The 13,318-nt window shown below is 38.0% G+C and overlaps 2 protein-coding genes across 2 annotated transcripts in view; one reads left to right on the top strand and one right to left on the bottom strand.

Moving 5' to 3' along the window:
- SEL1L3 (SEL1L family member 3) overlaps positions 1-13,318 on the bottom strand; it is a 36,002-nt gene that overhangs the window by 11,145 nt on the left and 11,539 nt on the right. Inside the window, exons 6-16 of the mRNA XM_039551476.1 lie at positions 13,157-13,212; positions 12,023-12,155; positions 11,294-11,426; positions 10,442-10,588; positions 9,795-10,006; positions 8,068-8,247; positions 6,818-6,937; positions 6,050-6,190; positions 4,903-4,965; positions 3,317-3,493; positions 1,633-1,760 (exon numbers count right to left, since the gene is read on the bottom strand). Coding sequence (XP_039407410.1) covers positions 1,633-1,760; positions 3,317-3,493; positions 4,903-4,965; positions 6,050-6,190; positions 6,818-6,937; positions 8,068-8,247; positions 9,795-10,006; positions 10,442-10,588; positions 11,294-11,426; positions 12,023-12,155; positions 13,157-13,212 — 1,490 coding nt within the window. The remainder of the gene's footprint in view (positions 1-1,632; positions 1,761-3,316; positions 3,494-4,902; positions 4,966-6,049; positions 6,191-6,817; positions 6,938-8,067; positions 8,248-9,794; positions 10,007-10,441; positions 10,589-11,293; positions 11,427-12,022; positions 12,156-13,156; positions 13,213-13,318) is intronic.
- LOC104690842 (utrophin-like) lies at positions 543-1,525 on the top strand. The gene is made up of 2 exons (XM_039550854.1): positions 543-1,095; positions 1,488-1,525. Exons 1-2 carry the CDS (start codon positions 543-545, stop codon positions 1,523-1,525), a joined length of 591 nt encoding a protein of 196 aa, XP_039406788.1.

The raw sequence follows: 13,318 nt of genomic DNA, 5'->3' as shown, positions 1-13,318 counted from the left end.
GAAGATGCCGAGCTCATTGCTGAAGCTAAACTCCTAAGGCAACATAAAGGTCGTCTGGAAGCAAGGATGCAAATATTGGAAGATCACAATAAACAATTGGAGTCTCAGCTTCACCGGCTACGGCAGCTACTCGAACAGCCCGAGTCAGACTCCCGGCTCAATGGCACCTCTCCCTGTGCTTCGCCCCAGCACTCTGCCCTTGGCTTCCCGCTCGAGCAGGACACAAGCTCACAGTTCCATCAGACAGATGACTTGTTAGTTCCACCTCATGATACCAACACAGATCTAACAGATGTTATGGAGCAAATCAACAACACGTTTCCAGCTTGCTGCTCAAGTTTCACTGGCAGACCACAGACCATGTGAAGTGTTCATTGGGATGTGAGCCAGTGCTCCTTGGCGTGCAGCACAGCCCTGTTCTACAACCTGCTGGCCGCGCGTTCCACCTCATCAGAAGCCTGCACGGGACCCCGGGACACACGGTGCGCTCTGACCGCGTGTTCTACTTGAAACAGTACAACACTGAATACCCAAAGACGAGGATGTTGTTTAAACACAAAGATATGGTGAATGTTCCTCTCTGTGTAGACATGTGTCTTAACTGGCTGCTCAATGTGTATGATAGTGGCCGAACTGGAAAAATTCGAGTGCAGTCCCTGAAAATTAGCTTGATGTCTCTTTCTAAGGGCCTTCTGGAAGAGAAGTACAGATATCTCTTCAAGGAGGTGGCAGGCCCTACAGAAATGTGTCACCAGAGGCAGCTGGGCCTTCTGCTTCACGATGCTATCCAGATCCCACGGCAGCTTGGGGAAGTGGCAGCCTTTGGTGGCAGCAACATTGAACCCAGTGTGCGCAGCTGCTTCCAACAGAACCACAATAAGCCGGAAATAACTGTAAAGCAATTTATAGACTGGATGCGCTCAGAACCACAGTCTATGGTGTGGCTACCAGCTCTACACTGTGTGGCAGCTGCAGAAACAGCAAAACATCAGGCCAAATGCAACATCTGTAAAGAGTGTCCAATTGTTGGATTTAGGTACCGGAGCTTAAAACATTTCAACTATGATGTCTGCCAGAGCTGTTTCTTTTCTGGCCGTACAGCGGGGATTACTGCAACACGCATATATCAAACCAGGAGTCCCGTGGAAAAGAAGTATATATGGACAGATTCGTGGTAGATGTTTCAGAGATGTTTATTTCTCCAGCCGCATGGCCGGGGCTCTGCCGAGGAACTGAGGCAATCACGGGACCCGAGGGGCCTTGGCCACACGGGGGAACACAAACCAACCAATGGGAACGAGGCTGACCAGGGGCAGGGAAACCCCGTGTCTGTGCCCTCAGGGCCCCTCTCCCAGGGCTCCATGGCAGGGGAGGGACCCCAACAGTTTGATACAATCTCTCCGAGTTTTTCTGGAAAAGAAAAGTACTAGAAGTACTCAATATCTCTCAAAATCTACTGGTCATCTAAATAATACATATTCATGCAGATCAAACATTACTGCAGAACCTTTTGCCAAGGAGGTAAGCACCGTGAAGTACAAGGTATTTAGACTATGGACTTAAAAATCACCAATAATCAAAATAATTACATCAGAAATATATTCTCCTTTAATAAATGGTCTCACTACTTACATTACAGCTTTTTCCGGCTCTCTAGGGAAGTCTTCCATATTTCCTGTGATGTAATACAGAGAGCATCGTAAAGTCCCTTCTATATGTCCTCCTTGGGCAGCTTTATAGAAATAGCGTGCAGCAACTGTCTGTGAAGAAACAAGACACAATTATCAACTCTGCATTATTAATCTTCATTGAGATTTCTTCTTCAGGACTCATTTCATCAAATGAATTAAAATAGGTAGCTGGCTAATGAGGGCAAGACAGTTTAACTACTTTTGCACTTAGATGAAATGAATTCTTTCTTCTAATTTTTTAATAGATTAGGCTAGGAAAAGTTTTTAAAAACATATATTCAGGTAATATATGGAACATCAAATAGCAAAGTGTCTAAACATTTAACTAACGCTTGGCTAACATAAAAGTCTTGCATGCACTCACAGAAATAAAAGCAGTTATTCACTAGTAGGAAGATTATTAAGGCATCCTGGAGAACAGGACTTTTGCACTTGGGATGCTAAATGAAGGCTGTGGAGCAGCAGCAATGCTCAGTATGTTCAGCAGAGACCAACCACAGTGCTCAAATCTTTGAAACTGGTTTACAAAAGATAACACAGATTGAGTAAGCAGGGCCAGAGCTAAAGAAGTGGGAAGGCTGTGACTCCACATTTTACCCTCAGGAAGAGTAATCTGTAAAGTAAACCAAACCAGCACACATCCTGAAATAATTTATTTCAAGGAATTTTTAACCATCAATATATGCTTTCTGTGGACTACACAGTATCCATCACAGCCATAACTTCTTGCCATTGGCTTTGATGAATAAAGAAACCTGGGCATTTTTAGGGGTACTCTTATAATCAGTCCACTCTGAAATGTGTATTTTGGTCCCTGGGGAAGGAAAATGTGTTTGCCACATGCACATGTTGGTGAGCACTGCTGCTGTTGGCAGCAGAAATGCTCACTGTCTGGAATATATCCAGATCTCAGAACTGAAAGGCCTCACTGAAAACATTTTTTGGCTCTAAGTATGAGGTCTGCCTGCATTTATTACAAGTCTTCCTCACTATATTTTTGCTGCTGTTCATACACTACCTAGTAAATTAAAAGAAATATAAATAAAGTAGACCATTCCTACTAGGGGAAAATTTATTTTGCACACACGTTAATGGGTTCTGTCACAGAAAAACAAAATAAAATACTGCCATCTACTAGGACTGTATGACATAGTTACATTTTCAAGTCTGGATTGGAGGCCTCTCACTGCAGTTCTGAGGCTCACAGAAGCTGTGTGAACATAGCATAGCTGTTCATGAGTTCAGGGACAAGGTTGTGTTGCTTTCAGTTATTGTGGAATCCTTTCCCTATAAACTTTTCCAATCCAAAACTGAGAACCCAAAAGGTCCCATGATGTGAGAGCACACACTATCCTTCCTGGCTGCTGTCACTAGAAGGAAAAAAACCTGCACCTGTTTTGTTCCTAAATTAAAAGAATACAAACACATGCACATAATTTTGACTGAGATACCTGAGCAACATCTCCCACCCGAAGCAATCTGACTGAACCCCCCAGTAAAACCCTTCTTTATGATGAAAGGTATCAAAATCCAACTCAGGGTGAACAGAGCAATCTCAAGAATGGGGCAGAAACTTCTAACTTGGGCCCTAATGTAAGAAATAGTACCGTTAAACATTTACTCACTTGATTTCTACCAGGTACTCCGGGGTAAATCCCATCTAAATATAGGACACCAAGGTTGTATGATGCATCTGGATTTCCCAATTCTTCAGCAATTAACCAGTGCTTGGCTGCTTTTCTGTAGTCTCTTTTAAAATTGTGGTAATACCATCCTAATCCATTCACTGCCTGGGGCAAGCCCTTAGGGAAGGAGAACAACAGTCTCAGGTCATACATTTGATTCTGCTTTTTGTTACTTCTGGGACTAGGGGTTATAAAGGTTTGCTGACTTTTTTTTCCCCACTACTCTTCTTTGTGGCCTCTTATTTAGAGTGAGGAATAAGACTCCAGTGTCATCTTACTCTACAGCCACGTGTGCTGACTTTCTCTTGTTGACAAGAACAAACTGTGACTATTTTTCCCATTTCCTCTTCAAAGCCACTTATTCTTGTGAACTCCCAGAAACTGGTTGACAGGATTAGCAATCAAAAACCCCACTTGTTTTAAACTAGAACATTTCCTTGAGAATAAATAGAAAGCAATGAACACAGAACTTTGTAATGCTGCTTTCAAAATGCATTTCACCAACATCATACAGATCTGCTTAAGATATTGCTACTTGCTATTACCAAGTTGCATCTTTGCATTTTGGCTCAAGAGGAGAAAATCTTGAGATGGTTTTTTTTTTTGTTATAATGAGTCACCACCTCCTTGCATAAACTGGTGGATCATCTGGGGCTGTAAGTATGCCAGCAGTGTTATTAACTTGTCCATTAAAATGCAAAAGCTGTTAAACTTTTCAATTGTGATTTTTTTTTTGTATAGAAAATGTGCATTGGAGCATGAGAACCCAAATATCTGAGTTCAAGGAGAGCAAGGAAATTGATGTCTCTAGGAGTCTTCCAAGAAGCTGTTCCTCAGATCCTGAATCAAGGGAATTTTGATGACACCATAAAAGCCTCTCAGTTTATTTAAGCCTTTCCCAAACAGGCAGTAGAACAGATAGTCTCTCCTGTTTCAAAGCAATCACAGAACTGACACAAATCTTTTCTCATGGTGGTCAGCAGTGAAGTCTTACTGTCATAATCAGTAATTTAATTCTGGTTCTAAGAGCTAGGAATGTATTCCAGGTCTAGGTACTCTTTCATTTTTATTCTAAGGACCAAGTCACGGCCTGGGTAATCTGACTGTACTAGATCATTAAATGGAGTGAGGCTCCTCTGCTCCGTGGTGCCTATCAATGTTTCTCCCTACTATGGAAAAATCCATGAGGCTTTGGGACATCCAGGTATTCTCCCTTAATGCTTAGGAACATAAGGCAAACAACATAGTCCTGGATTGAATATTCACTCTGTAAATCACTTAACTAACATCAAGTTGCAAAAGATATAAGTAGAGAGAATTCTTTCTCTTTCACAGAAATTTTGGCTGATTTTGAGTGGTCTAGTCTCCCAATTTGGGAAAATAAGGCTTTCACCATTCATGGTGAGGACACTGGAAGAAGCAAGCAGTATTGACACGGAATTATGGCAACAGGCATTTTATATAAAATTCATTGTTATTAGCACCTGGTACAGAACTCCTACAATAAAATATTGATTGCATTTTACCTTGGCTGCTGCTTTCTTCATCAATTCCAATGCAAGTTTTATATTCTTTTTCACACCTTGACCCTAGGAAATGGATATGTGAAACAATCATTGTTTACAAATGCAGGCTGATAAAAATTCACTTATGCACATTCAAAATGCCTTTTAATGTTGATCCTATTACTTACTGTTATTTGGCTTTAAACAGTTACAACAAAATGAACAGCTTTGTGTTCATCCTTCCTTCACAAAATCTCAGTGATTCAGTCTAGAAACAATTATTTCACCAATATATTCAAGGGATTTTTATGGATAAATAGTATCACAGATCATTAATTTTGAGCAGCTAAGGAAGAACGAATAGCATTCAGAGGGGAATAAGTTGTGCACAACTTGGCAGTGAGCAAGAGCTCTCAGCTTTCCTGAAAAAGGATGTTAAGAGTGTCTCTACAGGAAATACACAGATGTCATGCTTATGATGTTCACACAAATTAATTCCAGACATAGGTCAAATAGATTATGTGTGCTCAAAATCAGCACAAGCAAAACTTAAGCAAGCACTTTCTAGAGAAAAACCCTCCACTGTCAAAGGAATGACAACCAAACAGTTCCTTACTAATATTTCTAACTTTTAGTGCTCTTGAATGTCTTAGGGGGTGACATCACTTAGCTGATACACCTTTATCTGACTCAGGTGGGGTTATGCCTCAGTTGAGCCTCATCTGTCTACTGCTTCTTGCAGGGAAAAGTAACTGCACGCGGAGATAATTTAATTCCAACTAAAAAAAATCCTAGAGATCTAATAAAGGGCATTCTAAGAAAGGATCAAACCTTTACCTACATCTCTACACCAAAGCCTATGCCTACTAGCTGGTTGGATTTTTGAGGAGACAAGACATTAGGAAAAATTACTATCCACAATTTGGTTGGTATTTTGATCTTGAATCTGGCTAGGAACAAAGTAACTAGACTGCTTTCAAATTGGGCGTTTTAAAATTTTTGTGCCTTTTTGGTAAAAGTCAACATTAGCTTCATCACTATTGATTGATTTTCAGAGTAAATCTAAAAGCACTTGTATACACTCTTACTGTGTGTCACTGCAGATAACTTAGAAACATCATGTTATAGGAATGATTATTTTGAAGTGAAAACATGAAACATGACTTACCTTAAACAACACAATGGCATAATCATATATTAACACTGGATCTTCTGTTTCTATTGCACCCTTTGCATACCATTCTATTGCAGCTTCAGGATTTTTTGCCACTCCTTGTTGACCCCAAAACAGCATCTGAGCCAAACGTTGCTAAAAGAAAACAACATCAGGAGTAATGCTATAAATGCTAGTATTGAAACTGGAATTGCAGGAGCAGACTTTTGCAGACTTAGATGCATTTCAAATATGTGAAGAAAATACTACACACCCTCAATAGTTTGAAAACAACTGGTTATCAGGAATATTCAGAGGCCTTTCCAGTGGTGGAACGTACTGATACTAACTTTACAGCAGGGTACTTTTTACAGCTGTCAGTATCATAGAAGTCTGGACTGATTTAAGAGCAGAAGTAAGTAACAGATGGATTTGATGCGTGTAAATGTCTCAGTATTACAATATATTGCTACCAGTCTCAGATCAGCAGCAGTAATTGCACTGTCTCAAATACAAAACCAGGGAAAAGGATCAGAGAAGGAGGTTGCCAAGACTTGACAACTCTTCCCTTTTGCCTCGCATCATTGTTATGGCTTTTGCATGATTACTGGATATTATTGGACAGGAACGTGGGAAATAGTTCAAGCCGGGAAAAAAAAAGCAATTCTGGGTGAAAGGAGAAAATGTCTGTCCACTTTCCTCTGCAACTTTCCTACGTGGTCTATAAATGTACTTTCCTGAGTGTGTCTAAAACCAAGAAAGGGGAAATGTATTACTTTATACCTGTGCAGCTGCATTTCCTCTTGTTGCTTCATGTTTTAACCACATAAAGACATCACCATTTTCTTTTGTTTGAGCTTTTAGCAGTTCATCATCCATCAGTCTTATCGTTTCAACAAATGCCTGAAGAGTAGGTGAACAGAAAAAAATTAATTTCCACATGAATTTCACAATGAATTTCTACATCTGCTACCAAAATGGAAATGTTGTCCATTTTCTGCTTATCCCTAAAAATTCACGATCAGTTCTCAGTTTTAAAATTCTCATCACTCCTCTGCTGGCCAGTGCATTAAGAACTATTCTCACTTCCACTGTAAAAAACATTTACTGATTTGTTCCAAAACTATAAGTCCACTCTACACGGAGAGATATACCAAGACACCAACAAGTGAAAAAAAAACCCCAAACCATCTTTTGGTTTTAATTGCACTTAAAAATGACAAAGAAGTGTTTTTAAGCATTTTAAGGATTTTTAATTTCTATAGAAATCTCTTTCAAAAGATAAAAAAAGCTAGCAGAAAGCTTGAGGAAGACCTGACTCACGGCACTCTTATCTTGGTAAATCTGCTGATTTTTTTAGTTCTTCAGCAATTAAAATCTCTCTATCTTTTGTACAATAATCATTCTTTCTGATAAGCCAGGATTCTGGCACTAACCTACCTCGACTATTCTTTACAAATAAAGTTCTGTTACCTCCTGTTTAGCAGCTTATTCTAAAATCATTTTATTGTAACTTTATCAGATAACTATTTAACCAAGTCATTAAATTTGATTATAGAAAAGGTGTAAGTATGGAGAGGACAATTCATCTTTTGTAGGAACTTCATGATGTCTGTCTACTGAAACAGCAGATCAGTTGCTTAATAAACACATCCAATTATATTAATAATTGAAAATCTGAGTGAGGATTTAGGGCCCAAGAATAAGGCTTGGGCTTTAACAAAAAACAGGCTTGTGGACAATTCTGAGGATTTGAGTCCGATTTTGATTTTGATTCCCCCTTCCTAAGAAACACAGTAATGATATCTACATACAATTTGGGGGATTTTGTAACAATCATAGAATCACAGAATGATTTGGGCTGGAAGGGACTTTTAAAGACCATTTAGTCCAACACCCCTGCCACAGGCAGGGACTGAAATCACATGAGCTAGTATTTGTACATCAAGACAAAAATCTTCTAGCCACATAAAATAAATATGAAAAATAACTTGCACAGAAAACAAATTCAGATATATTTATAACTCTTTTACCTGTTCCCCTTTTATATTGTGTTGATCCAGGGATGTCTTTATTGCAATATTACTGTAATAAGCATATGACAGCTCCAAATCAAGTGGATAGTTATTAATGCCTTGGTAATGTTTATAGCCAAGATTCATCACAGAAAGTCTCTCGTTCCCCTGAGCACCAACTAAACTATACAGCAGTCCCTGGCAAAAATCAACAGACATAAACAAGAGTGAATTCACTGCACATCTCACAAGTTAAGCACTTTGCAGGAGATTTACAGGGAACAGAATGTTCATACTCATACCTGATTTACTAGCTATATCATGTAAACACAGTTACAGAAGCAAGCACAGCCCTAAAGCAGTTAAAATGTCTTATGTTTGCACAGAAAGACTTGAGAGAAAAACTAGGCTCTAAACACTTTTCAAGTATTGCATTTATTCTGTCACCACTAAGTGTGCAGCAATTTTTTAATGTCATTTTACTACAGTGTTGTTTATACTCTGACACTTTTTATACTCAGCAGTGACTTAACTACTCCCACTGATGCCAACTGGAGTTTTCACACCGAATTCAGTGGAAACATATGGAAGCTAACAAACAGCATTTGAAAATCTTACCCTAGAGTTCTGACAGGACTAGTAGGATGGGATCTATGGCTGATAAGGTTTTAGCACAAATCATCCTTGAGGTACATGTTAGTTGGTCTATGCACCACACATTTGCCAAAAAACATTTTCAGCACTACTATTATTTTTTACATACACAGTAAGAAAACCAGTGGTGTCCCATCTGTGCTGGATATTAAATTGTTTCCTACACTATCTGTAGCAGATCAAATGATAAAATGACTTAGCCTCCATAATTAGCACTAGGTATACTCTATAATTAGGGTATAAAAAACGTTCCTGTCTAAGGTTTCTTGTTTTTGAAGAATTGCAGGTGAGCTCGGTCTCTGATTGGCCTGTCAGGGGTTCTTCTGATTTCTAATCCTGTATCCACAACAGACACATCATCTGCTCTTTATGAGTGTTTGATATTATACTATTATATCACAATTAAATATCTAATGGAAATTTTAGAGTTGCCTTCTTCCCCGGACATATGAACATCTACCCTTTATTTGACCTTGCAATAGAATCACATCGAAACATTTCAGTTATTTGCAACCTGCCTAAGACGTCAGGAGTTCTCAAACTCTGCAGTTGCTCAGCTGAAGCACGGTCACTTTTTTACAAAAGAAAACTGTCCTACTTTGCCTTTTTGCCTTGCTCATTTGACCACAATATGCTCAGCGTCACATTTTTGCACACTCTAAAATCAGACTTCTTTCCTGACTGTACCATGCAACCTTTCCACTTCGGATTTGCCTGATCTGAGACATTTTTCCTACGTGTCTTCAAATGACTGTGGATGACTCAAGGGCTCTTACTCATCCTAGCTCCACAGTGACTAGGAAAAGCAGTACTCTCTATGCTGTTCACTTTACCACCATTTTTAGGTCTTTACTAAATCATTGATTTCCTTGTTCTGCTTGAGCAGGATAAAGTCTCCCACCATCAGGCCTTCATATAGATATCACTGCCATCAAGGTATTAATTAGTAGCTTTATTGGAGAATCCCTTCAACCACCACCTAGGTCTGAATGCCACTTCACTTTTTTAAATTCAATTGATCATCCCATTTCTTAAAAGCCTTTAAAGGTAATTGATTTCACAGACATAACAGAACATATTAAATGTAGTACCTTTATACGATCCACAGACACACCGAGCCCTGTTTCAAATATAACTGCAAGAAAATAGGAAGCCTTATGGTATCCACAACAACTGGAATCCACCAGGAGAGGCACAGAGGAGCCCAAATTGCTGAGGCCATTGGCGCTGGACAGACCTTTCACAACCTTCTCAAATATCCTCCGGCCAACTTCTACAACTGTATCACTTCCATCTTCTAACACTAAAAATCAAATATAGGACACACAGTTATTGCAAGAGTTAAAATTAGGAACCAATTTCCCCTCCTTAATTTAACGGGACTCAGACAGATTCTGTTATTTCTCATGCTGAATGGTATTCTCAACATAGATAAACAAAATTCCTAGAGACACAAGGTATTATTGAATATGAAGAGTGAATAAAAATCCAAAAGACCATCTCAAAGTAACTAACCACTAAAAGCATAAGGATACTTCTATGATTCCTTCTATCTAATAAGCCATCCTTTCATCTGCAGCATATTGAAACATATAAGCCACATAATACTCCTTTATAAAGTTAGCTGATATGAAAAACAAAAGTATAACACATGAACATAAGTCAAATGATACTAAACTACACAACAAATATTGTTGAGTTATTTAAGAGCAATAAAAAAAAAAGGAAACATGATTACCATCTGGACTACTGAAATCCATCTCTTGTAACAGTTTGAACAAAGTGTGGTACTTTTCCCTGAGCTCTTTTCCCCACATGAAAGCATCACATTTGGATTTTTCTCCATATTTGTGAATCAGTTCCAAATAATAGTTTTCATAGTAACCTAGAGAAAACAACATATTTAAGACATGAAAGCTGACTTTTTGGTCTTGATAACAAGTTTATGACAGAAAAAAAGATGTTTCTAGGACACTAAAAATTCATGGACAAGATGAACACACCCTTAACACAAAGCAGTGCTAAAAATTCATCCAGCTAGCACAGGCCACTTACAAATACATTTAGATTTCTTCTTCCATACTCCAGTCACAATGCATGCAACCGAATTCTAGTTAGAAACATAAGCTAGTTTTCAGCACACATTTAAGCTATGTCATTCTTCTTTCACCAAAGTGGACACTTTGGTAGAAAACTGTTAATTACTGAATGTAAGACAACTTTGGCAGAAACATTCTAGCAAAACCCACCCATTTGCCTCTAGGGTCATTTCAAAAATGAAATGGAAGAGAGGCAATTGCGTAGCGTACATAAAAGCTTGAAAGTATTTCTTTGTCCCTTTATGAACCTCTCTAATTAGAGAAGACATATCAAGATAATTTAAGTTTTTATTCCATGACACAAAAGTATTTGCAGGGACAAAACCCCAGTTCTAGCTATCAGTAACAAGACTAAACTCTTCAAATTGCATTTTTTTCTTGTTATGACTGAATTAAAGTTTACTTTTGATGATCAATATCCAGATTATTAAAGGACAGAAAACAGGTCTCCAAAGATGACAGTTTAGAATTCATCACAGATCAACACTTACAACTTCTGCGCATTTTTTCGCCTTGTCTTACAATATATGTGTAGTCATAAACTATTTCTTGAATGTCCATACATCTCTCGTAGTAAAGTTCAATTTGTTCCACTGTGTCTTTGTCATGATGAGGGTTAGAAATCTATAAAAAGGCAAATGATGGATACATGACATCGCCAGTATCTGTTGTTGTGCATGCTCAGCTAGAAAGATGCATTGTACACAAATAACAAAAGGAAACAGATTCTTCACTACCATCAGCTTATCTGGCACATCATATTAGTGTGTCAGACAACCTGATGCTCGCCACAGTAGACTATTATCTATTTAAATGGTCAGCATAATCCAAAAATCACAGACAAGTTTCCAAAACTGGCCAAACCTATGTGACTTTTTACCATCAGTTTTATCAAAACCATAGATTAATCAAATGTGTCCAACTCCGTATCATCAGAAACTCTGCGAACAAAGCAATACTGAAAATACATCCTTATTAAATATAGATTTACAAACACTCCTTTACACACACACTTCCCGAAATATTATCATTTAGCATTTGAAATGGTAACTAATACTGCTAGATTTCAACAGAAAATTATCATATATGACATATGTTCCCAGATACTATGGTGTTTCATCCCTAGTTTATCACCTGATGAGCACTCCATCTGAAAAAATAAAATAGAGTCATAGTTGGCTGCTAATATTTCAACATTTCCAAGTAGTGCTTCTGCTTACCTGTTCTGTTTCCAACACACTGAGACGATAATATTTCACAGGTCCAAAAAACGCTTCAATACCATTTACATACCCACTGCCCCCAAGAACAAAGTATCCAGCAGTGTCATCATAATAGAAATCTTCCCTAAAACTTGAGAACATGAAAGAGAAGTAAGCTCACTATCTAGAGGTACTGTGAAAGAAGAAAGAGAAATTAGTATTTCTCAGAATTTCTGCAACTGACAGTCTTAAGCTCATTGCCAGTATCCTTTTCTTTTCTCATTTATTTACTCTCAAAATCTACTCTGCAATTTAGTGTGATAAATTTTGCAGTAAAATTAACAAATTCCTTGTCTACAAACATATTAAACCAGGAGGGTGTTTTATTTTTCTGATCTGTAAGTATCTTTTGATATTTTATGCATCATTACTCAACCTCAATTTTTTCAGTTCCACATTTCCCTTTCACTTTTCTAAAATCAGCATATGAAAATTTAAGTTACCTTTCTCCAAGAGTTATCATCTGCAACTTATCAATTTCTGTTTTTTAAAGCACAGCAGAGAAGGAACAACCCTGCAGTCAGGGTTGACTTGCCATGCAGTTCACTGTTAGGTAGTTCCCTTATCAACAGTGGCCTTTTTTAGTTATTTGCACAAGAAAGAGTCCATCTTAAATTATAGTGAAAGAGAACAACTAAAGATCCATTTAAAAAATTATTCTGTTGCTTAGAATAAAGAACAGAGCAAGAATACTTTTGGTAGCAATTTTGCTCTCTAACTAAGCAAAGCAAGTAACAATTTCCCTGGTTTAATACTACCTCTCACATCAACAGTAAAACTAGACTTCAGTAAGACCGAAAGTTCATTTGAAGACTGATCTTAATGCCACTGACCTGCCAATCAGCTTGTAGTGGGGGTTATCAAACTCTAGATCATGCACCATGTTAACTCATGGCATTAACAAAAATACTCAGCTTGTGCTTAATGTAAGCACATTAAAGCAAACTGATTTTGAAAGCATAGTGTGGAAAAAGACCACAGACATTTTTCAAATCAACTGGAATCTCAGTTACAAACTTGTGCTCTCCTCCTATTCTCTGTATCTGAACATATACACACATATTACTCCACAAAGGGGAAAATGCTGCTTACGTAAAAGATTGATGATGATGTCTTTTCAAGTTCTTCCCAACACTGCTTACTTCAATCTAAAAGAGCACAAAATATTAATTACAATAAAAGAAATGTTATAGGGTACATTTATTACAGCATCAAGTTGCTCCCGGGGAGGTTTAGATTGGATGTTAGGAAATA

Source organism: Corvus cornix, chromosome 4 (assembly GCF_000738735.6).
Source record: "Corvus cornix cornix isolate S_Up_H32 chromosome 4, ASM73873v5, whole genome shotgun sequence".
NCBI lineage: Eukaryota > Metazoa > Chordata > Aves > Passeriformes > Corvidae > Corvus > Corvus cornix.
This window is presented reverse-complemented; position numbering and strand designations above follow the sequence as displayed.